Source organism: Manis pentadactyla, chromosome X (genome assembly GCF_030020395.1).
Source record: "Manis pentadactyla isolate mManPen7 chromosome X, mManPen7.hap1, whole genome shotgun sequence".
NCBI lineage: Eukaryota > Metazoa > Chordata > Mammalia > Pholidota > Manidae > Manis > Manis pentadactyla.
The window spans coordinates 21984723-22008013 of NC_080038.1; the positions used below are offsets into that span (position 1 = coordinate 21984723).

At 43.7% G+C, this 23291-nt stretch overlaps 1 protein-coding gene and 1 pseudogene across 1 annotated transcript; both read left to right on the plus strand.

The window, feature by feature from the left end:
- The first annotated feature begins 1529 nt into the window (after positions 1-1529).
- On the plus strand, positions 1530-2561 carry LOC118928577 (melanoma-associated antigen B10-like; annotated as a pseudogene).
- Positions 2562-11335: 8774 nt separating this feature from the next.
- Positions 11336-12401, plus strand: LOC118928578 (melanoma-associated antigen B10-like). Its single transcript, XM_036917943.2, is given in 2 exon segments — positions 11336-12157; positions 12159-12401. Coding segments are annotated over 2 exon segments (1065 nt in total).
- Positions 12402-23291: the final 10890 nt, after the last annotated feature.

The following is a 23291-nucleotide window of genomic DNA, read 5'->3' on the forward strand; positions in this document are numbered from 1 at the left end:
GATCTCAGGTAGGGGTGGCTGGAAATGGCAAACCCATCTGGTCGCTCCAGGAATTGAGGGTATTGGACCTGGATGTCTACCTCACGCCAGCAGAGAAAGGGATCCCAGGTTCTACCAGGAGCCAGTGAATGTCCCTACTTAACATCCTGGGAGAAACCACCTCCCCAAGACAGTGGAGGCCCTACAGAGTCCCGCTGCTGCTGCCAGTGCTGGAGAGCCCCTGGTATGGCTGTAAGGCCTAGGTTCCCTCCCACTTTACCTTTTGGTGAGTGCATGGGGAGGGGATGCGTTAAGAGCCTGGGTCTAAGGCTACATGATGCAGGTTAGAAGAAGGAGTCCTAGGGGTGGCTTTTGGTGAAGTTCAGAACCTTGGGCAAGGACTGAGGGGAATTTCTCCCTCAGGATAATGAGGACCCTACCGAGTACCACCCCTTCTATAAGCCCTGGTGGCCTCTCAGGCTAAGATGTACCTCACTTTATCCTCAGGGGTCCCAGGGAGACGAGGGTCCTATCAGAAGAAGGTGACCCAGGCTCTTCTAGAAGTCAGAGTGGAGACTGAAGTTGGTAGAGAGAGTCAGGCCCTTCATCTGTGGGAAGCCCTGGGAGATCTGTCATTCTGAATGCCCCTCCCCCTAAATCCCCTGCATATTCCAGGTTATTAGGTGGATGAGAGCCTTGACCTGCTTATTATAGTCAAGTCTACAGAAGGGAGGATACCAGACAGTTAAGGGGAGGATCCACAATGAGAAACCTGAGGGTAGAGGGAACCACTCATCACAGAACAGAGGGTGTTTCACAGAGACCTACATATGGTGTCATCCGTGGCAGAGATCCTAGGGGATGATATGTTAAACAGAGGCCGCAGTGAACTCCTGAGGACTTCCAGGGATGTGAAGGCCTTGCCCTGATAGGTTAGGTCTAAGGGCAGCTGAGGGAGGAATCTCAGGCACTCTTAAGAACCCAAGGTCAGGACTGAGTGAGGAGCGAGAACCCTAATTATCCCAGGATAGAGAGGGCCCTACAGAACTCTGCCATTTGTGTCACTGCAGGGGGTTCTCAAGCAGGTATGCTCAGATGAGGCTCCCTGACTCAGATTTCGGGAGGTGAGAACTTTGGAATGAGGGGTTAGCATCAAAGCAGTTGAGCAGAGGACCTTAGGTCCTCTTGGAAGTCCAGGTGATGGCCCTAAGTGTGAACTGTTACTTCAGCACAGGGGAGGTCCCACAGGGCCAGGGCTTGCCAGACCCTGTATCAGCCCCAGTAAGACCAGGTAGGGCTAGAGAGCTCAGACTCAACGAGCTCTAGTTACTTACACAGAATCCTCGGAGAAAGGACGACGAGAGAGGAGGAGCCTAGTAGTTCCTAGAGCACAGCCCTCTAGGAAACTTGCAGAGATGGCTGTCCCTAAAGCCTAAGGTGGTATATCCCTGCTAAAGGGGTTTACACCAGGTCATCCTCTTTCCTCCAGGTCACTGAATCATCTACCATCTTTCTTAAACTCTTACCCACCATCCCTGACCAGAGTCATCATGCCTCGGGGTCACTAAAGTAAGCTTCGAGCTCGTGAAAAACGCTGTCAGGCTCGAAAAGAGCCCAATGATCCGGTGGGTGCTCAGGCCACTGTACCAGAGGAAGAAGAGTCCTCTTCTCCTCCATTGCCTCTTTGCAAAGATGCTCCCAAGAGCTCACCTGCCACTGGAATGTCCAGCAATCCTCAAGGGCCTGGGAGTGTCCACAGCACCACCACTACTGCTGCAGCTGCTTCAAACACAGGATCTGGAGAAGGTGCCAAGAAGCAAGTGGAAGAAAAGCCATGTTCCTCCCAGGCTCAGAATACCACTGAGCCGTGGAAGAGAGACCCTCTATACCAGACGGTCTTTATGTTGGTGTACTACCTGGTGCACAAGTATCAAATGAAAGAGCCTATTACCAAAGCAGATATGGTGAAAAATGTGATCCAAAAGTACAAGAATCACTTAAGTGAGGTCCTGAAGAAAGCTTCTGCGCACCTGGAGCTGATTTTTGGCCTCGACATGAAGGAACTGGATCCCAACAGGGGCACCTATGTCCTCGTGAACAAACTGGAAGCAAGCTGTGATGGGATGCAGAGTGAAGACAGTATGCCCAAGACAGGCCTACTGATGGTTATCCTGGGTGTGATCTTCATGAATGGCAACTGTGCCACTGAGGAGCAAGTGTGGGAAGTGCTGAACATGATGGGGTTATTTGCTGGGAAGAGCACTTCCATATTTGGGGAGCCCAGGAAGCTCATCACCAAAGATTGGGTGGAAGAAAAGTACCTGGAGTACCACCAGGTGCCCGGCAGCAGCCCCCCATGCTATGAGCTCTTGTGGGACCTGAGAGCCTATGCCGAAACCAGCAAGATGAAAGTGCTGGAGCTTGTGGCCAAGATCCACAGTACCATCCCTACTGCCTACCCATACCGTTATCAAGGGGCTTTGCAAGATGAGGAACAGAGGGCTCAAGCCAGAGCTGCAGCCAGGGCCAGCAGGCGCTCTGGGGCCACATCGGCCACTTTTCCTGCCGCAAGTGAAAACTGAGGAAGGTTATTTACTATGTGCTTGAAGAGAACAGCTAACGTTTAAATTAATGGAAGGTCAGAGTGGGGCTGGACACAGCAGAGTATATAGCATGTTTGTGTTCCTGTTCTATGTAGTAACTGAGATATTTATCCAAATGTTGCTCATTTTAATACAAGGCTTAACTAAGCCTCAGAATATAAGTTTATGAATAAGTCTCACAGTTATTGATGTTTATGACATTTCAGAGTTTTATTGTTTTATAGAACAGATTTTGAAATTTACCATCTAATTCAGTTATATGGAATAAGATAACATAGTATTTTCTACTCACCTTTAGTCTGTTCTGTAAAAGTAAAAGGGATATACTTGGATGTGCTCAGTTTATTCAAGAATGTGGAATCAGTTATAATAAATAAGACTTCTTGCACCCTGTCTCATTTATTTCAAAAACATTCCTTGACTATCTACTCTCTGGGAGGCTCTGCACTGGTACTGGGAATGTCAGGATAAACCAGATCCACCGTGCCCATAAAACTTTAGAATCTAGGAGCAGCTGTCAAGTAAGGAAAAGGGTGAGATACACCTAAGAACAACTCAAAAAAAGGAGAAGACATGGAAGGATCCAGATGTGAGCAGTCAAGTGTAGATGCCCTGGGGCAACTGTGTTTTGGGTCTTGGGAAATGGCAAGTCCTTTGGTGTGAGTCATTGGGTCAGGTGAGGCTGCGGGAGTGGTGGGCAGGGGTCAGAACCTCAGAAGGTGTGTCCAGAGTTGACAGGTTAAAGCCTGAAATGGAAACCTCGTCTAGCAGTTGCTTTGGAGTTGTGGATAAAGTAGAGAGAATTCACCACTTGGGATAAGAACGGAAGGTGTCCTTCAACCTTTCCCAGTGTCCTTCTCCCAGTGCAGATGAGCACAGCACATGAACTATAGGCTGTATGCACATCATCCCCAGGGTGTTTGAGAAATAAGGGTGATGCTTACATGACATGGGTGTGCTCAGAAGCCACTGTGCTAGCAATCTGTGCTCTGGCCTGCAAGAGATAGAGTGCACTACATTAAAAGTTCACTACATTAGGTTGTCTTGTGTGTAATTTGGCAAACATCAGGTGAGGGGTAGATCTTTAATGGGGCTGCAATAAATTACATAGAGGCAGTTCGGATGGAAGGGCAGTTGGAAGGGATGAAAAGACTTGATTCTTGACACAAATTCTAGGATCCTTAGGTTCTATCCAATTGGAGAAGACCCCACCACACAGAATAAACATATCCTCAAAAATTTAGTAGTTTGTTTCCCTTGCTGAGTACCATATTGGCTAATTTGTTGTGCTGTATCAGACGGCTGCATATTCTCTGATATTCTTGGATTAAAAAAAAATCAGAGAGCAGATTTCAGTAGGTTCCGGGGTCAAAATAATAATAGCAATAGCTGCAAATTGTTAAAGACTCATATGCCAGATACTGGGCCAGGTGCTCTTACACATCACATATATCCCAGGGGTCCTACAATGCAGAGCTTATCAAGTTCATTTCATAGAAAAGCCTCATAAGGCTTTGTAATTTTCCTGACTTCACATGGCTCGTAAGTGTCAGAACTGGGATTAGACCTCTGGTCTGAATTCATTTAGGGTCCCTCACTGCTCCATTTGAATAAAACTGATGTTCTGTCTCTTAATTCATTGCTACTCCACAATGTCTCTCATTGGAATGAAGGACCCTGTTGCCAGTGTACTAACCACAATTGCAATAAAGATGAAAATGAGAATTTAAAAAAACTTCAGGATAGTCTGTGGGATTAATTCACCTAGGCTCCTGCTGTCTCTAAACCCCAGAGTTCCTTGCAAGCTGACTCTGTCCTAGTACCAGTACTTGGGACCAGTTCCATAACTATGCAAAATCAACCCGCTCTTCCCCTGGGTCTTCCCCAGTGTGCCCTCATGTGCAAATCACCAGCCTTTCCCCTGACTTACAGCATTCCCAACCCCTGCAGACATCCCCTGCCTGTCCCACCCTCACCATGGGACCCCTCACAATAGCCCCGTGCACGTGGTTGTTAACATTGACAGTGATGTTTAGACGTCTGCTCGACTGCTCTGGCTGCTTCCACCAGGTGCTCAATTTTTTACAATTTGGCTTGTGAGCAGGTCTGATTGGCACAGGGCCTACTGGTTCCGGAAAGATAACCCTGAAGTTAGAAAGGAGGTTTTAGAAAGCACAGCAGATTAGTACAGTTTAATCTGGTGATCTATTTGAGATTGGCCATTGAATCCATAAACTGATGAGAGAAAGATTAAGTGGTCAAGAACCAAACCTCCCTCCTAAGTGGTAGATGAGGAAGGACAGAGGAAATTATTGCATAGTAACTTTTGGCAGACGCTGGATTCCTGTAAACTCGGATGTCCTTTCAGGAGGACCTAATATTTTTCTATTGTTGACAAACAAATTGCCGTACGTTAATGAACTTAAAACAATGCACATTCATTATCTCACATTTCTATAGCTAAGAAATATGGGTAGGCTGTGCTGGAATTTTTGCTCAGGGTTACACAAAACCCAAATCAAGCTGTCCGAGTCTGGGTTCTTAATAAGAGGTGCTGAGAAGAACCGCATTCCACTCTTATTCAGGTTGCTCTCAAAATCCAGTTTCATGAGAAATTCAATTAGTTCTCTGCAGATACAAAACTGAAGCCCTGTTTTCTTGATGATGGCTAGCTGGAGCTGCCATACTTCCTTAAGGCCTCACTCCAGTTTTTGCATGTGGGTCCTACTTCAGAAGCAGCATGCTGGGTCTTTTTTGCTGTGGAAACTCTCCTACTTCTCCTTCTGCAGCATATCTCTTTTACCTCCAGGTAGAGAAAGTTCTCTGCTTGTAAGGGCTCATGTCAATAGATTGGGCCCACCCAGATATTCCAGGATAATCTCCCTATTCTGTAATTTTAATTACATCTGCAAAGTGCCTTTGGCTATGAAACATAACATATTCACAAGTTTCAGGGTAAGTATGGGCATTTTCATGGAGCAATTATTCATCCGACTACCAAAGTAGAAAATGTCACCCTGGCAGACATGCCAGTTTTGATAAGAAAAGAAAAACAATTCATCATCATTCTCCTGACTCCTGTTTTTACCCCTGGAGGAAGATCTTTTTTAATGTGCCCAAAGATACCTGTACAAGGGTTCAGGCAAGTTCATCAGGAGGTGGCTAGCAGATACTCAGAAGCTGTGATTTGACCATGCAACAAAAGAAGATTCCCAGTGTATTGAGATTGTAGACGTTATTGGAAAGGTCAGTGCAGAAAAGTGCTATAGAGTACAGAAGAGTGAGCCCTCCCTGCTGAGAAGTATCAGATCGTTTTGAATGTTGGTGTGATCCTGTAGTTGAAAATACCTGTCACATAAAGGCATTAGAAAAAGTTGCTGAAATGCAAAGAAAGGATCTTCTCAGAAAGTCCTCCAGGAATGAAGAGGGCTAATGTCATACCAAATTATAATAGTTGTTGTTTTGGGAGCACCTGCTAAGTAATAGTTCACAGGAAAATCTGCAAGTGCTCATCGCTTTGTGTCTAGCTCTCCATTCTTGGTTCATGTGGAGATTACCTGCCATTCCACTTGTAGTTAGGAAGGTCATTTAATAATTCTTGACCCTGAAATCTGAGCAGAAGCATGCTTGTCACCTCCAGACCAAGTTATTAAAGAACCAGTATGCCACGTCCTTGTTTCATTAAGCAGCAAACATGGAGAGCCTGTGGGGAGATGTGGAAGCTCATGATGAAAGCAGCCTGGATTCCTGAGTCACCTGATAATGGAGATCCCCCTGCCAACACCGATCAGATGTTATGAGTGTAAGTGATAAATACAATTTTGTTATGTTAAGCCATGCAGAAGTCAAACTTTTCCCATTGTACCGCATAAATACTTTAGCTGAATAGTACACAGCTACTATTTCTGTGGTTACCCTTATATAAATATTTTAATTACAAAGGAAATAGAGCAGATATTCTTGTTGCCAAAAAGTTCCAATAGGAATAAATCACAATTCTGCTTCCTTACTATGTTCTTCCAAAATCCATTCCTTCCCAGAGTAACCACATTAAAAAAATATTGTGTGCAGAATTTTAAAATTTATTCCAGGCCTATTCTTACATACATGTGCTAGAAAAATACACTGTGAGTTTTAAAAATACACATATAATGGCATGCATATTGTTACTGACTCTTGCCCTTGTTATTGAATAAGATGAATGCAGGATATTTCCATGAGGTCAAACATAGACCCACCCCACTCTTAACTACTCCCAAGAATTCTAAAGTGTGTATGTGCCATAATTAATTTAACTATTCCCCTTGTGATGGACACACAAGTTGTTTCCCGTTTGTTGCTATGGTAAATAGAACTGTTATCAACATCATTGAACATCAATTCTCGAGCAAATGTGCATGCTTTCTATAGAAAAGATGTAGAGAAGTGAAATTTGATTAAAATGGAAAGAGTGCAATGACAGTAAACTTTTATGAATAACGCTGATATTCTGTTCCAATAATGTTGTACCAAATTATCTTCCCACATATTTATGTATGTGAATAAATTAAGCTTTCTGGCATTTTATCAACCTTTTAAATGTTGGTCAAACTTTTGAATGAAAATGTGTTGTTTCCCTGCTACTTTAATTTGTATTTCCCAATTTTCTAAATAGACTGAACAGAAAATTAACTTAATCCTTCACCCATATAAAGTGATATTTCTACAGTGATCTCTTAATTACCAGGATTCCTCTCGGTGCATGCTTTAGAATTCTGATATGTCCATTAGACTTTTTCCTTTACTTTGCAAAGCAAGGGTGTGTCAGAATGACCAGCTGCCAGGAAACGGGCCTGGACAGGAAAATATCAGCAAATGAGGAACAGCAGGAGAACCAGGGGTGGGAGCTATAGAACAATTTCTGGAATCTATGACAGAGATCACATATTAACACAAGTCAAGAGAGCCCAGGGCAGCTGGAAGGCAGGGATATGCAGACTTCAGGAAATGGTAGAAAAGATACCAGAAGGAGGGAAGGTAGAGAATCTGGTGGAGGTACTGGACCATTTACTTGGATAAGCTAGGGAATCTCTAATTCATCAGTACCAGCCTGAAGTTGTAGAGTGATAGGAGTAGGCATATCTATTGGATGAAAGGGCCAGTGGTATGCCTGGTAGCCCTTCCTCCCTTACAAAGCCCCCTGCCCACTGTCAGGCAGAGCATAGCTGGCTCCACCAAGTGATGTTACTGATGGAATCTGGGAGCTACGTCTCTTCACTACTCTAATGGTTCCATACATCCTTACCAGGGCACCAGAGCTGTGAGCAGTCTTGATGCCTGATGGAGAAGGCCATTTCTTCCCCTGTATATGAGGCCCTCCTACCACTAAGGCTGAGGCTGAGGCTGTGCAAGTGGGTGGGACTGGTTGGTGACTCAGGATGTTAGAATAGGGCAAGTGTTACCAAAGAGTGGTGGAAAGGGGGGTGCAGGTGGAAAGGGGGGTGCAGGTGCAATATGCTGAGGTTAGTTACCTCAGCGACTCTAGGAGTAAAGGGCTGAGTATGTACATGTCTCGCAAAACAATCCTGATATTACCACCCACTCAGATTGCCTCCCATGGTTGCTGACTTCTTACCACACCAGAGTGTGGACGTCCTTTGGCTGTGTTTGGTGGTCTATGTTGCTATCAGATACTGACTAGAGTAGGGGGCTGGCCCATAATTCAAACATTCGCAGGGTGGATGGAGAACCATTATGGTTGGTATAGTTCCTTGTTAAGTTGGCTGGGGGTTACAGATATATTTGGAGTCCAAAGCTGCATCGTTTTTATTGTAATAACTTCAACCTGATTGAATTAAACTGAAAAAAAATAATGTCTGTGGTAGCCATCCCACAGTCATCCGATCTGTAGTCAAGTTATTAAAACGTAAAAAATAGAAGTGAGAACAGTAGACAGCCTGTTAGACTGAGGCCAGCAGAGGGAGGAATTCCAGGCTCTAACAGAAGTAAAGGTGAGGACATGAGTGAGGACAGAGGAAACTACTCATCCCAGACCACAAGGTGCCACCACACACGAGCCCCATCCCTGTTGTCAACCTCGGGAATCTCTAGAAAGGGGTGGCTGGAAATGGCTTTCCCTGAATTCTATCTCTGGTGTCTCTGGGAAGTGAACACTTTGATCTGAGGTGTGCAGCATCAGGTAAGCAGAGCTATGAGTTCCTGTCTCTACCTGGAGTTTAGCTGAGGTCCTTGATTGCATTTGAGGAGACCCCCACCCCAGGAGAGCGTAGACCCCACAGAGCCTTACCCCTGCTTTCAGCCCCGCAGGCTCTGTGCAAGGATTGCCTGAAGTACTGCCCTCTAATTTCCCCTCTAGGGACTCAGGAATTGGAGGGCATTTGGACCTGGGTGTTGGCTCCAGGACCACAGAGAGTGTGTTCCCAGGCACTAACAGAAGTGGAGGTGAGCACTCTGTCTGAATCCTGAAGGAACTAATCACCTCAGAACAGATGGAGGCACAGTGGCCTGTTCCTGTGTCAGCTCTGGGAGACCTGGTAAGCGAGGCTTGGAAAAGCCCCTTTACTTTACCCTTTGGCAACTGGAGAGCAACATGGGGAGGGCCTTGGTTTAAGACCACTTAGATACACAGAACCAGCCTGGGTTAAGAACAAAAACAAAACACAAAACAGAAAAAGCCCTACATGAGTTCCAAAGGAATCCCCTAACCCCAGAACAAAATCGACCCTCCAGAACCCCAGGCCTGTGTCAGCCCTGGGAGACCCCAGGCAAAGCTGGCTAGAAGTGGTGCACTGTCATATCTGCTTTGGGATCTCAGGGAAGTGAAGGCATTGGTCTGAGGGGAATGGTGTCATGTACACTGAGGGGGGAGCTCTGGGCTCTGCCTGAAATTAACGTAAGGACCCCGAGTCAGGTGTGAGGCTACTGCTCATGCCAGAGTGGAGAGGCTCCCAGAGAGTCACTCCCCTGTTATCAGCCTTAATAGAACCCAAGCAGGATTTGTGTGATTTGGCAATCTCTGAGAACCTTCCAAGTTCCCTATGGCGGGTGGGGGTGAGCGCTTCGGACCAGGGTGTGATCTTCAGACCAGCAGAGGGACAGTCCCGGGCGCTGATGGGAATAAGGGCAAGGACTGTAACTGAAATCTGAAGTAAACACCCACCCCAGAACAAAGGGGGCCTTCACAGCACCCCACCCCTGCTGTCTGTCTAGGGAAGTTCCAGGTGGGAATTAAAGATGTGACACACCCAGACTTCAGCCTCTGGTGTCTGAGGAATGAAACAGTTTTGATGTGAACAGATGGCAGCCAGTCAGGTTGGAAGGAGCTCTAGGCCATGCCTGGGATTAAGATAAGCACCCTGAGTTAGGTGTGAAGGGAGCAGCCACTTCAGAGTCCTGCCTCTGCCTCTGCTATCAACCCTGATGGAACCCAGACAGGAATTATCTGACTTAGCGACCTCCAATCTTCTAAATTTCCCCAGAGGGGAGTGAGGCAGGTGAGGGCATCAACTAGGATGTGAGCTTCGGACCAAAGGAGGGACAGGTCCCAGGCCCTAACAGGAGGAAAGACGAGAACCCAAACAAGGTCTGATGGAACCACCCACCCCAGAACATAAGGGGGCCTCACGGTGCCCTACCCATATTTTGGTTTGAGAGGCCACGGGTTAGGTTGCATTGATGTAAGTAAGGCTCCCTGACTTCTTCTCAGGAGTCTCAGGGGAAGTGAGTGGGAGGCAGACTGCACCAAGTCAGGAGTGGGAGGAGCTCCCAGCCCCTGCCCCTGAGGACACTGAATGAGGTCTCAGGGAGACACCCCCTCCCAACAAAGGGTGACTCACAAAGCCCCACGCCTGCTAACAGTGCTGGGAGGCCTCAGGTAAGGGTGTGATTCTGGGGCACCCCTCACATTGTCCTTGGGCAGTCTCAGGAAAATGAAGTGCAGCCTGAGAAGGCAGCCTCATGTCATTAAAAGGAGGGAATGCAAGCTTTTCCGAAGGCAGTCAATGTGAGGACCCTGAGCAAGGTCTGAGGGGACCACCCGCCTTAGAACAGTGAAGGTTACAAAGAGTTCCATCCATGCCATTGGCATTGAGGGTACCTGGGGCAGATATGCTAGACTGAGGCCTCCCTAATTTCCTCCTCAAGGCTTTCAAGGATTTGAGGGCCTTGCTCTGAGGGAAAAGGTCTTATATCAGCAAAGGGAGGAGTCCCAGGCCCTACCGGAAGTGAAAGTGAGAGCACTGAGGACTGAGACCCCTAAGTACCCCAGGATAGAGAGGGCCCCCCAGAGCTCTGCCTGCCCTTTCTTCCTTATGCATCTCCAGACAGGTGTGATAAGATGAAGTTCTACTCAGTGGAAGTGATGAGGGCTTTGACATGAGGGTTCAGCATCAGAACAATAGAGCACAGGGACCCCAGGTCCTGCCAAAAGTGAAGTGATGACCTTTAATGTGAAATTAAGTACTCCCTAACTCAGAACAGAGCTATTGCTCTAAGCTCCCAGGGAGCCCCAAGCAGATCTGGTAGACAGGAGCTAAGGCACACCTCAGTTATTGCCAAAGGGCCCTAGGGCAGAGGCAAATCAGAGAATAGGGCCCTTGTGGCTTCCTAGAGCTGCGCCCGCCAAGAAACCTGCGGAGGCGGCCCTTGATGGAGCCGAGGCTGTATCTCCCTGTTTAAGGAGGCCAACTCCTCCTCTCTCTTTTAGGTCTCCGAGTCACCTGTCCACCTACCAGCTGCCATTGTCTAAAGTCATCATGCCCCGGGGTCAGAAGAGTAAACTCCATGCCTGTGATAAACACCACCAGGCCGAAGAAGAGCCTGAGGATCTGGCAGGTGCTCAGGCTGCTGCAGCAGTGGGAGAAGAGTTCTGCCCCTCCTATTCTCTTCCTGTCACGAGCTGGCCTGCTGCTGGGTTACACAGCCATCCCCAAGGTCCTCAGAGAGCCACCCCCACTGCCACTGCTGCTGCAGCTGTGTCATCCGTAAGATCAAAAGAAGGTGCCAACAACCAAGAGGAGGAAAGGCCAAGGTCTTCCCAGGCCCAGTCTGCCACTGAGCCCTTCCACAGAGGCCCTCTAGACCAGAAGGTCACTATGTTGGTGTACTACCTGCTGTACAAGTATGAAATGAAAGAGCCCATTACCAAAGAAGATATGCTGAGACATGTGATCCAAATGCATGAGAATCACTTCTGTGAGATCCTCAAGAGAGCTTCTGCGCACCTGGAGCTGGTCTTTGGCCTCGACATGAAGGAAGTGGATCCCAACAGGAGCACCTGTGTCCTCGTGAAAAAAGTGGATCTAAGTCCCAGCGCAGAGCTGAGTGATGACAGAGGGGTTCCCAAGACTGGCGCGTTGATGACTATGCTGGGTGTGATCTTCATGAAGGGCAGCTGTGCCACTGAGGAGCAAGTCTGGCAAATATTGAATATGCTGGGGCTATATGAGGGGAGAAAGCACTTCATTTATGGGGAGCCAAAGAAGCTCATCACCAAAGACTGGGTGAAGCAAAAGCACCTGGAGTACCGCCAGATGCCCGACAGCGATACCCTGACCTATGAGTTCCTGTGGGGGCCTGAAAGCCCGCGCCAAAACCAGCAAGAGGAAAGCCCTAGAGTTACTGGCCAAGATCAAGGGTAGCACCCCCACTGCCTTCTCACAGCATTATGAAGGGGCTTTGTGAGATGACAAAGAGAGGGTCCGAGGCAGAGCCACAGCCAGGCCCGGCACTCCTGCCAGGGCCAGGGCACGCACCAGGGCCGTCGCCAGCATGTGCTCCAGGGCCGTGCCAGCAGCTCCGCCCACCCCTCATAACATCTGAGGCAGAGTCTTCACTTTGCTGTTACAAAGAGAAGTCCATGTTTTAAATAGTAGAAAGTCAGGTGGGGCTGGCGACAACACAGCGTATACCATATTTGTGTCTCTGTTCTATGTGGTAAGTTAGGTAGTTTTTAAGAATATTGTTCCTTTTAATAGAAAGTTTAAGTAGCTTCATAATCCAACTTTACGAGTGATATTTCTCAAAAATGTATTGATCTGAATGAGATTTAAGAGTTTCATTATTTCATAAAATTGGAAAAATGCTATCTTATTTAGTGATTTGGAACAAGATAACATGGCAGTAGATGAGGCTTTTCCTTAGAAGTGTGAAAAAATTCAGCAGTGTGACAGTAGGGATGAAAAAATGAAGAAATAAATAAAATATGGTAAATTCTTGGTTTCATTTATTACTTTTAAGTGTCTGTTCTGTTGTAACATTACATATATATCTTATATACACACCTGGATATATTTAGCTTATTTAAGAATGTTAGAGGAATTATACTATAATTAATTAGGCCTCTTTCTCAGTGGCCCATTTTTTTCTCCAACAGTAATTGTGCATATAGTCTTTGTGAAGCTCCGTGTTAGTACTGGGAATGCTAAGATGCATAGGAATTGTCCCTACTCATAGAATTTCAAAGTCTCAGAGCAGCTGTGATGTAAGGAACACATCCTGAGATACTCCCTATGACCAAAAGGACAAGTCAAAAGATGTTGTGAGGACTTGAGGGTTTTAGGTCTGAGCAGTCACATGCAAATGCCCTGTGGCAAGGGGGTTTGAGACCTTGGGAAACTGCAAGTCCTCCAGTGTGAGGTCATTTCAGTTAAGCTGCATGGTGGGTCAGATGAGTTTGAGTGGTGAACAGCAGTTAGACATTTAGATGGTATGTCTCAGATTGAGAGGCTATAGCCTGGAATGGAAAACTGCATTTAACACTTACTTTAAGATCATGGATGAAGTAGAGAAATCTCCACCTGGGGCAGGAATGGAAGGAGGCCTGTGCTCTTGTCCCAGTGTAGGAGAACACAGTCCACAAAATAGGTGACATGTACACATCATGACAAGGGAATGCCTGAGAAATAAGTGTAATACTCATAGGAGCGGGGATGCTCAAGAGCCACTGTGCTGGCAATGACTGCCCTCGGCTTGGAGAGACATCGCGTATCCATTAAATGGGCATTTGAATTAGGTTATCTACAATATAATTTGGCAAACTGAGCTAGTATTAGATTTGTGATGGAGGTGAAATAATGGCAAATACAAGTGTTTGGGATAGAAAGGCAGACGTAGTAGAGGCATGGAACTAGACTTTGACACAAATTTCAGGAGTTCTGAGTTGCATCAAACTGGGGAAGATTCCCCCACACTGACAAAAAAGAACATATCCTCAAAAAAGTTATACAGCAAGTAACATAGTTTAACTTTCTAAACAACACGTTGACTGATTTATTGTGCCATATCTAGGGAGCTATGAATTCTGTGACATTTCCTGGATTGAAAAAAATTGCCAGAGAGGAGTCTGGTAGATTTTAGGGTAAAAATAATAGTAATAATGAATTTTATCAAAACCAAATACATGCCCGACACTGTGCCCTATCTTGTTGAAGTTAGCTCCATTCCAACATTCCTAATTGCAAGATATATGTGAGCCAAGAGGACTCCTTATGAAACCCATTTCACAGATAAAGAATCAGAGGCTCACAGAACTTTGCAATTTTTCCAAGCTCACTTGGCTTGTAAGTGACAGAGCTGGAACTGGAGACCTGGTCTGACTCTTCTAAAGCCCACACTGCCCCACTCCTCCCAGGTCAATGAGGCTGACCTTCTGTCTTTAAATTCATTTCTCTTTTCACTACTCCCAGGAAATAAAAAGAAGTCACCTGCAGCCACTGTACTAAATGCACGTGTATTAATAGAGTGAAATGAGAATTCACTCACCACTACCTGGGGACCGTCTGTGGGCTGTATTTGCCTAAGGCGCACCTGCCCCTTTCCACAGGGTTCTTTTAGAGCTGAGCTGCCCAGTGCTGGTACATGGGACCAGACACAGCACTTTCCCAATCACCTCACTCTTCCCCTGGGTCTTCCCCAGTGTGCCCTCATGTACAAATCTGGATCCTGACCTGCTGCCCAGCTTCCCGGTCATACGGCTGCACTCTGCTCCCAGTGGAACAGGAAGCCCGGAAGCACCAGCCTTTCCCCTGACTTACAGCATTCCCAGCCCCTGCAGACATCCTCTGTCTGTCCCACCCTCAGCATGGGACCCCTCTGATAATGACAGCCCCGTGCACATGGTTGTTTACCTTGACAGTGATGTTTAGACATCTGCTCATCTGCTCTGGCTGCTTCCACCACACGCTCAGTTTTTCAAATTGGTTTGTGAGCAGAGTCTGATTTGGCACAGGATCCACTGGTTCTGGAAGGAGAACCCTGAAGTTAGAGAGGAGATTTTAGAAAGCACATCCAGTTAGAAAGAAAAGAGAATTTAATCTGGTGGCTTATGTGAGATTGGCCGTTGAAGCCGTACACTGATGAGTGAGCTTAACTAAGTAGCCAAGAACTAAAGCCTCCCTCCTCAGTGGTAGATGAGGAAGGACCGAGGAAATTACTGTGTAGCAGCCATCTGCCGAGGTTGGATTCTAATAAACCAATAGACCTTCCAGAAGGCTGTGTTAGTATTCTACAGCTGCCATAACAAATGACCACAAATTCAGCAGTTTACAACAACATACATTTATTATTGCACTTATCATTGGGTGAGAAACCCAAGTTGCTGCTGCTTATTTCTCCATTCTGGGTTTCACAGGCCCAAGTCAAACTTTCAGCTGGAAGGCTTCTCATCATGACTTCTGGGAAGATTCTTCTTCCAGCAACATTCAGGCTGTTGGCAGAATCCAGTTTTTTCCAGTAGTAATACTGAGGCCCTCTCTTCTTGCTGTCAGCTGCAGCTGACATAGTTTCTCCAGGCCTCTGTCCAGTCCTTGCATCTGGGCCCATGCATTTTGAATCAGCCATTAAACGCTGAATCCTGCTCATGCTTGGCATCTCTCCAACTCCCTCTTTTGCTGAATCTCTCTTTTGCCCCCAGCCAGAGAAACTTCTCTGCACCTAAGGCCTCACATGGTTAGATTGGGCCCACCCAGATAATCCAGTATAATATTTTTACTTAAAAGTCAGTTTCACAACCTTGCTGCATCTGCTAAGTGCCTTTGGCCATGTAACATCACACATTTACAGGCTTCAGACACAGGGTGTGTATATCTTCACCTGGAGCAATTATTCAGCCTACCACCAATGTAGAGAATGTCTCCATGGCAGACATGCCAGCTTTGATAAGAACAGAAAAACAAACTGGCCACCATTCTCCTAACTCCTGTTTCTGCCCCAGAGGGAAATTCTGGTTCTTCAGTGTGCCTAAAGACACCTGTACAGATGGTCAGGCATGTTCATCACGTGGTGGGCAGCACAGACTCACAAACTGTGATTTGACCATGCAGCAAAAGAAGATTCTCAGTGTATTGAGATTGTAGAGGTTATTGGAAAGGTCAGTGTAGAAAAGTGCTAGAGTGAAGAAGGGTGAGCCCTTCCTGCTGAGATTTATAGTGTCCTTTAAGAAACTGGTTTGATTGTGTATTTGAAAACACCTGTCACAAAGTAGGCACTAGAAAAATTTGGAGTCTTGCAAGACAATTTTGGCCTTCCCAGAAACTTCTCCCACAATGAAGAGGGCTTTTGTCATCCCAAATTGTGTTCTGTACTTCACTGATTACCTACCCTGTAACTTTTATGGGGAGGCTCATATCCATCATGCCTTGCTCTCCTTCCTGGCCATGAAGGGGGAATACTATATTGTCCAGTTCAATTGTATTAGAAAGTGTTTTGTGACTACCCTTGCCACTGAAATATGAACAGCAACAATGTGATTTCCAGACCGAGACATCTGGGAATCAGTACGATATCTCCATCCTATCTGCTCAATTCAGCAGTAAACATGCAGAGCCTGCGTTGAGACGTGGAGTCACATGATAGAAGCAGCCTGGATATCTGGGTCACTTGACAGCAGAGACCCCACCTATCCATGTCAGATTTTATGTGCATAAAAAGTGAACTTCTGTAGTATTAAGTCATTCAGATTTCAGGCTTCTTCTCTTACATCTACTAGCAGTTTACTTTATCTGAACAACACAGAGCTACTATTTCTGTTATTAGTCTTACTCGAATATACTAACCACAAAATAAATACTCCATATATTCTTGATGGTAAAAAACTCTAAAAATAGAGATATAGCATAAATCCTGTTCCTTACTTCTCCTCCAGAATTCAGCCCTCAGAAGTAACCACAACTTTAAAATATTATATATGTTAAAATATATTCTGGGTTTTTTCTTACATGGATATACTAGAAAAATACAATGTGAGGGTTTTTTTTAAAAACATACATGGGTAAAGATTATATTGTTTGGCTCTTGCTCTTATATTTAATGAAATGAATGCAGGATCTTTCCATGAGGGCACATATAGACCCATGTCTTTTAACTACTCCTAACATCTCTAACGTCTATGTGTCACAATTAATTCAACAATTCTCCTCCTGATGGACACACAGGTTGTTTTCCATTGGTTGCTACAACTAATAGAACTGATATCAATATCATTAAACATAAATTACTGGGCATACGTGGATGTTTTCTGAAAGACACAGAAGTGATCGTCGGGTTAAAGCAGAAATAATGTGATAATTGTAAATTTGTATGAAATTGTTGATATCCTGTTTCAATAATGCTGTGCCAATTTATATTCTTACATATTAATGATGTGAATATCCTAAACTTATATATAGGCATTTTGATGTTTTAAAGACTGATCAATCATTTCTGTGAAAATATAATCTCACTAATATTTTATTTTGTATTTCCATGTTTTCTAAATATGTTATTCAAAATTTAATTCCTCATTAATTCCTCATCCATAACAAAGCAAGAGTTTGGCAAGATATCTAAAGTATTGGGATCATATATCTATATTGTGTTTTAAATCTCTATGCCAATAAGATTTTTTCCATTTACTTTAAGAAGCAAGGATTTGGTCAGAATGACTAGGTCTCAGGGAATAGTCTAGACAGGATACCCTCAGCTGGTGAAGAGCACCAGGAGGCCTGGTGGGTAATGAAATTTCCGGAGTCCTTGAGAAAGACCACATACTAACTCCAAATCCAGATAGCCCAGGGCAGGCTGGCAATCAGGGTTCTGAATTTAGAATTTAGCATATAGTGGAAAAGAGACCAGAAGAAGGAAAGGTATGGAATCTCAGGGGGTCCTGGACAACCCCCATGAAAACGCTTGGGGAATCTATGAATCATTACCAGCCTGAAGCTGCAGAGAAATCTGAGTGGGCAGATCTATTGGATTAAAGGACCAGAGGCATGTCTGATATCCTTCCCTCCCTTAGAACCCCCCTTGCCCCCTGTCAGGCAGAGTATAGCTGGATCCCCTGCATCACCCAGTGATAATATTAATGAATTCTGAGCAACCTACTTCTCTTAACTACTCTGGTGGTTCTGTGCATCCTTGCCAGTGTACCAGGGTCGAGAGCTGTCTTAATGCCTGATGGAGAAGGCTATTTCTTCTCCTGTGTACAGGTCCTTCCAGCATTTAAATTTGAGCTAGATCATTAAAACAGGATCTAAATGCTATCCCCACCTTAGAATGCCTCTCTCAGTTCCTGAGTTCTTTGCAGCCATAGTACAAATGTCCTGTGGCTCTGTTTGGTGGTATGTGCTGCCAACAGATACTCCCTAGGGTAGAGGGCTGGTCCCAGGTGTATAAACATTTTACAGAATGGGTGGACAGAAACATTGCAGATGGTGTGGTTCCTTCTTGAACTGACTGGAGTCAATGGTGATATGTGGTGTCTAAAGCTCTTTATTATTGTAATAACGCTGGCTTGATTGAATTAAAAATATTTTAAAATTCAGTATCAGCTATTCTCAACATTTTCACATGATCTGTAGTAAATTTTACTACCTTTCAATGAAAGGTGATGTCATTGGACCAGACTGTCAACCTCAGGCTCCAGAGAGGAGAATCTCAGGCCCTAAAAGAAGTAAAGATGAAGGGCAGGAGGCAAGTCTGGAGGAACTGCCCACCCCAGAACAGATGGCCCTGCACAGAGTCTACCTGGTGTCAGCCTTGGGAGTGTTGGGCGTGGCTGTTCAGCGCAGGCATCCCTTTACTGCACCCTCTTGAAACTCAGGCAGTGTGCTAGTGTAGAGGTGAGGAATTTGGTTTAAGGCTGGCTGACTCAGTTCAGCAGGGGAGGGAGTCCTAGGGCCCTCTGAGTCAAGGTTAGAAACCTGAATGAGGACTGAGGTTATTTCCTCCTCTAATACAGAGGTTCCAGCTCAGAGCCCCACCTATGCTGTCAGCTCTGGGAGGTCCTATGCAGGGGTCTCCAGGAGCTTCCTTTTCCTTCCACCTTTGGTATCGCAGAGTAATTAAGACTAAGTATGAGTGTGGGGGCATCAGGTCAGCAGATACAAGAGGAGTCCAGGCTCTGCCAGGAGATAAATGAAAGACCCAGTCTGATGTTTGAGAGGACCGCCCACACCAGCTAGGCCGGGGCAAGGATCACCTGATTCAGGATCACCTTCTGAACTGTTGGGACTCTGGGCACTGAGAATACAGAAACAGGGTACTGGCCTCAGGCCAGCAGAGGGAGGAAGCCATGTGCTAACAGAAGTAAAGAGGACTCTGACGTCTAAAGGAACCACGCACACTAGACAGAGGGGTCTCCACAGAGCCCTGCCATCTTGTCAGTCCTAGGAGGCCACAGGAAGGGGTGGCTGAATGGGAGAACTGGACATCGGTCGACACTGGTTAAGTATATCATAACTTGCAGTATTTATGTTTACTTAAAATAACCTATTTTAAAATAAACTTATGTATTTTAAAGTTTATATTTACAGAAAAGTACAAAGTTAGTACAGAGGGTTCCCTTATACCCAGCACTCCCTCTCCCCTACTGTTAGTATACTATATTAATATAATGCATTTATAACAACTCATGAACCAGTATCAATACAGTATTATTAACTAAAGTCCACATTTCATTCAGATTTCTCTTATCTTGTCCTTAATATCTTTCCTTTGGACCAGGATTCCATCCATGACACCACATTGCACTCAGTCATCATTTTTCCTAGGCTCTTCTAGATTATGACACTTTCTCAGACTTTCCTTATTTTTGATGACCTTGACTGTTTGAGGCAGGGGGACTTTGGTCAGGTATTTCGTAGAACGTCCGTCAGCTGGGATGTGTTTGATGTTTTTCTCATGATTAGACTGGCACTATGAGTTCTTGGGAGGAAGGCCTTAAAAGTAAAGTGCCATTTTCATTACATTTTATCAAAAGCACATACTATCAACATGACTTATCAACTGATGATATCATTTTGGTTACCTACCTAAGGTAGTTTATGCCAAATTACTCTTCCCCCCTCCTCTCCACACAAAGGAAAGAAGTTACTATGTTCAGCCTATATTTAAGGGATGAGGAGTTATGCTCTACCTCCTTCAGGGTGGAATAGCTATATAATTATTGATTTGGAATTATTCTCTACATAGGGTTTGCCTATTCTCCCTGATTTATTTATTCAGTCATTTATTTATAGCAGTATAAACTTATGGATATTCATTTTATTCCATAGGTTATAATCCAGTATTAGGTTATTTATTTTCCTGCTCAAATTGCTCCATTGCTACTGGGGTCTTGTTGTTTCTAAGCCCTCTCAGAAGATGGAGCTTGGAAAATGCCTGTGTCCTAACCCATGAATGCACAAGCATCTATAATTATTCCTATATTTGTGCATCTGTATCTATATTAAGCTAAACAAGAGTCATACTGATGTCTCCAATTCTAATCTAGTATCACATGATTCATTCTAGCTTTCCCCCTTTGCTTACCTTTATGGTAAAATTGGCTCCAACTATCTACCATCCATGTGCTTAAGTATTTGGTCCTAGTATACATGTATATTGATTTCAGATTATTAGCCCATACCCTACTGAGAAAAATCTTTACCAATTAGAACAGAGTATCTGTATATAGTTCCATTTTTCTTTAATCTTATAGTATCCATTCATTTCCAAAGTTACTTAGGTGAGTACCTCTTTTTCCCCATCCTTTCCTTTGATGTTATTTCATGTATTTGTAATACAGCTAGACTTTTTGGTCCCACTCTGCTTTCCATCCTGGGATGCCTAAATCTCTGAATTTATTTTTTATTTGCATACATTAAGCTTCGCTCTTTCTGCTGTAATGTTCTCTGGGATTTGAAAAATGCATAGTGTCCCATATCTACAATTACAAGACAGTTCCACCATCCTAAAAAAAAATCCCCTGGGCTTCACATTCTCAAACACTACTCCCACCAAAAGACAAAAAAAAACACAAACCCTAGAAACTACTGATCTGTCTTTTGTCTCTATAGGTCTATCTTTTCCAGAATGACATACAAATGGAATCAAATAGTATGTGGCATTTTGTCACTGGCTTCTTTTACTTAGTAACATGCATTTAAGACTCATCTATGTTATCTCATGAATTGATAGTTTATTACTTTTTATTGCTGAATAGTATTCTGAAGTATGTATGTATCACAGATTATTTATTCACTCACTTATTAAAGACAGCTTAGTTTTCGGTGATGGTGAATAATGCTGCTGTAAGTATTTACGTGCAGTTACTTGTGTTGACATAAGCTTTCAAATGAGTTGGATAAATATGTAGGAGCATAATTTCTAGATCATGTGATAAGATTATGTTTAACTTTGTAAGAAACTGCCAAACTTTCCAATATGGCTGCACTGTTTTACATTTTCAGCATCAGTGTATGAGAGATTCAGTTGCATCCTCACTAGCAATTGGTATTTTAGTTTTTTTAATAGGTGTGTACTGGTAACTAATTGTTTTAACTAGCATTTCCTTAATGCCTAATTACGTTGTGCATCCTTTCATATGCCTCTTTGCCATCTGTATATCTTCTTTTAAGAAATATCTGTTTAGATCTTTTGCTCACTTTAAACATAGGGTTGTGTATTATTTCCCTAGGGTAACTGTAATAAACAAAAGAAATGTACCTTTCACAGTAATGGAGGTCAGAAGTCTGAAACCAAGCCATCCTTAGAAGGGTTGGTTCCTTTCGGAGGCTCTGAGAGAGAACCCATTCCATGCTTTTCTCCTACCTTCTTGGTAGCTACTCAGCAATTCTTGGTGTTCCTAAGCTTGTAAATGCCTTGCTCCAATCTCTGTTTCCACCCCTGTCTTTACATGGCCTTCCCTTCTGCAGGTCTTTGTCTCAATTCTCCCTCTGTCTTCCTTCTTGAATAGCAGGCATGCCCTAAATCCAGGATCATCACATCTTGAGATCCTTAATTTAATTACATTTGCAAAGGCTTTTTCCAAATAAGTTCATATTCACAGGTTCCAGGGGTTAGCAAATGGATATATCTTTTTAGAGACACCATTCAAACTACTACTGGCTGCTTGTTTTATTGTTGTTGAGCTTTAAGAGTTCTTCGTACATTCAGATACAAGTCATTTATCAGATATGTTATTTGCAAATATTTTCTCTCAGTTTGTGGCTTGTTTTTCCATTCCCTTAACAGAGCAAAACTTTTTCATTTGAATCAAGTCCAATTTATCCGTTTTTTTCTTCTATAGATTGGGTGTTTGGTTTTGTATCTAAAATTCATCACAACACCCAAAGTCACAGATTTTCTATTCTAGAAGTTTTGCATTTTACATTTAGATCTATAATAGATTTTGAATTAATTTTTGTGTAAGGTATGAGGTATCTGTCCAAGTTCATTTTTTTCCCATACAGACATCCAAATTTTCTAGCACTATGCGGTGAAAAAAATTACTCTTTTTTCACTTACTTGTCTTTGCTCCTTTGTCATAAGTTACTTGACTATATTTGTGCGTGTGTCTATTTCTGCACTTTCAGTTCTATGTTCTAATGACCTATTTGTTTATTCTTTCACCAATACTATGCTTTCTTGACTACTGTAACTTTAAGTCTTGAAATACAGTAATGTGAATCTTCAAATGTGGTTTAGTTTTTCGACATTGTGCTGGCTGCTCTAGGACAACTTCATATAGATGTTAGACTCCATTTGTTGATTGCTATAAAAAAGTTGATGGGATTTTTATTGGGATTGAATTATCTGTAGATCAAGTTAGAAATCACTGACATCTTATAATAGTGAGTCTACCAATTCAAAACAGGGAATATATTTACATGCTCTTTGATAAATGTTTTGCAGTTTTCCACAAATGGATCTGCTATGTATTTTGTTAGATGTATATCTAAGTATTTCATTTTTTGTGCACTTGTAAATGTTTTTGCCTTTTTAAATTTCTAATTCTAGTTGTTTACTGCTTATATATAGCAAAACAATTAATTATACTTGTTTATTAGTTCCAAGAGGTTTTCTTATAGATTCTTTGAGGTTTTCTACATAGACAACCACTTCTTATGCAAAAAAAATATAATTTTTATTTATCCTTTTCCTATCTGTATGGCTTGTTATTGTTTATCTTGCACTAGATAGGACTTCCATTATGATACTGAATAAGAGTAATAACAGGACATCCTTGTTTCATCTCTAATCTTAGAGGGAAAGTATTCACACTCTCATCATTAAGTATGTTAGCTATAGATTTTCTTATATATCCTTTATCAGGTTAAGGAAGCTCCCTTCTAATCCAAATTTTTAAAGTTTTTATAATAAATGGTATTACAATTTTCTTTTTTTCTACATCTATTAATATGATCTCATTAATTTTCTTATTCAGTCCGTTATATGATGGAATACACTAATTGA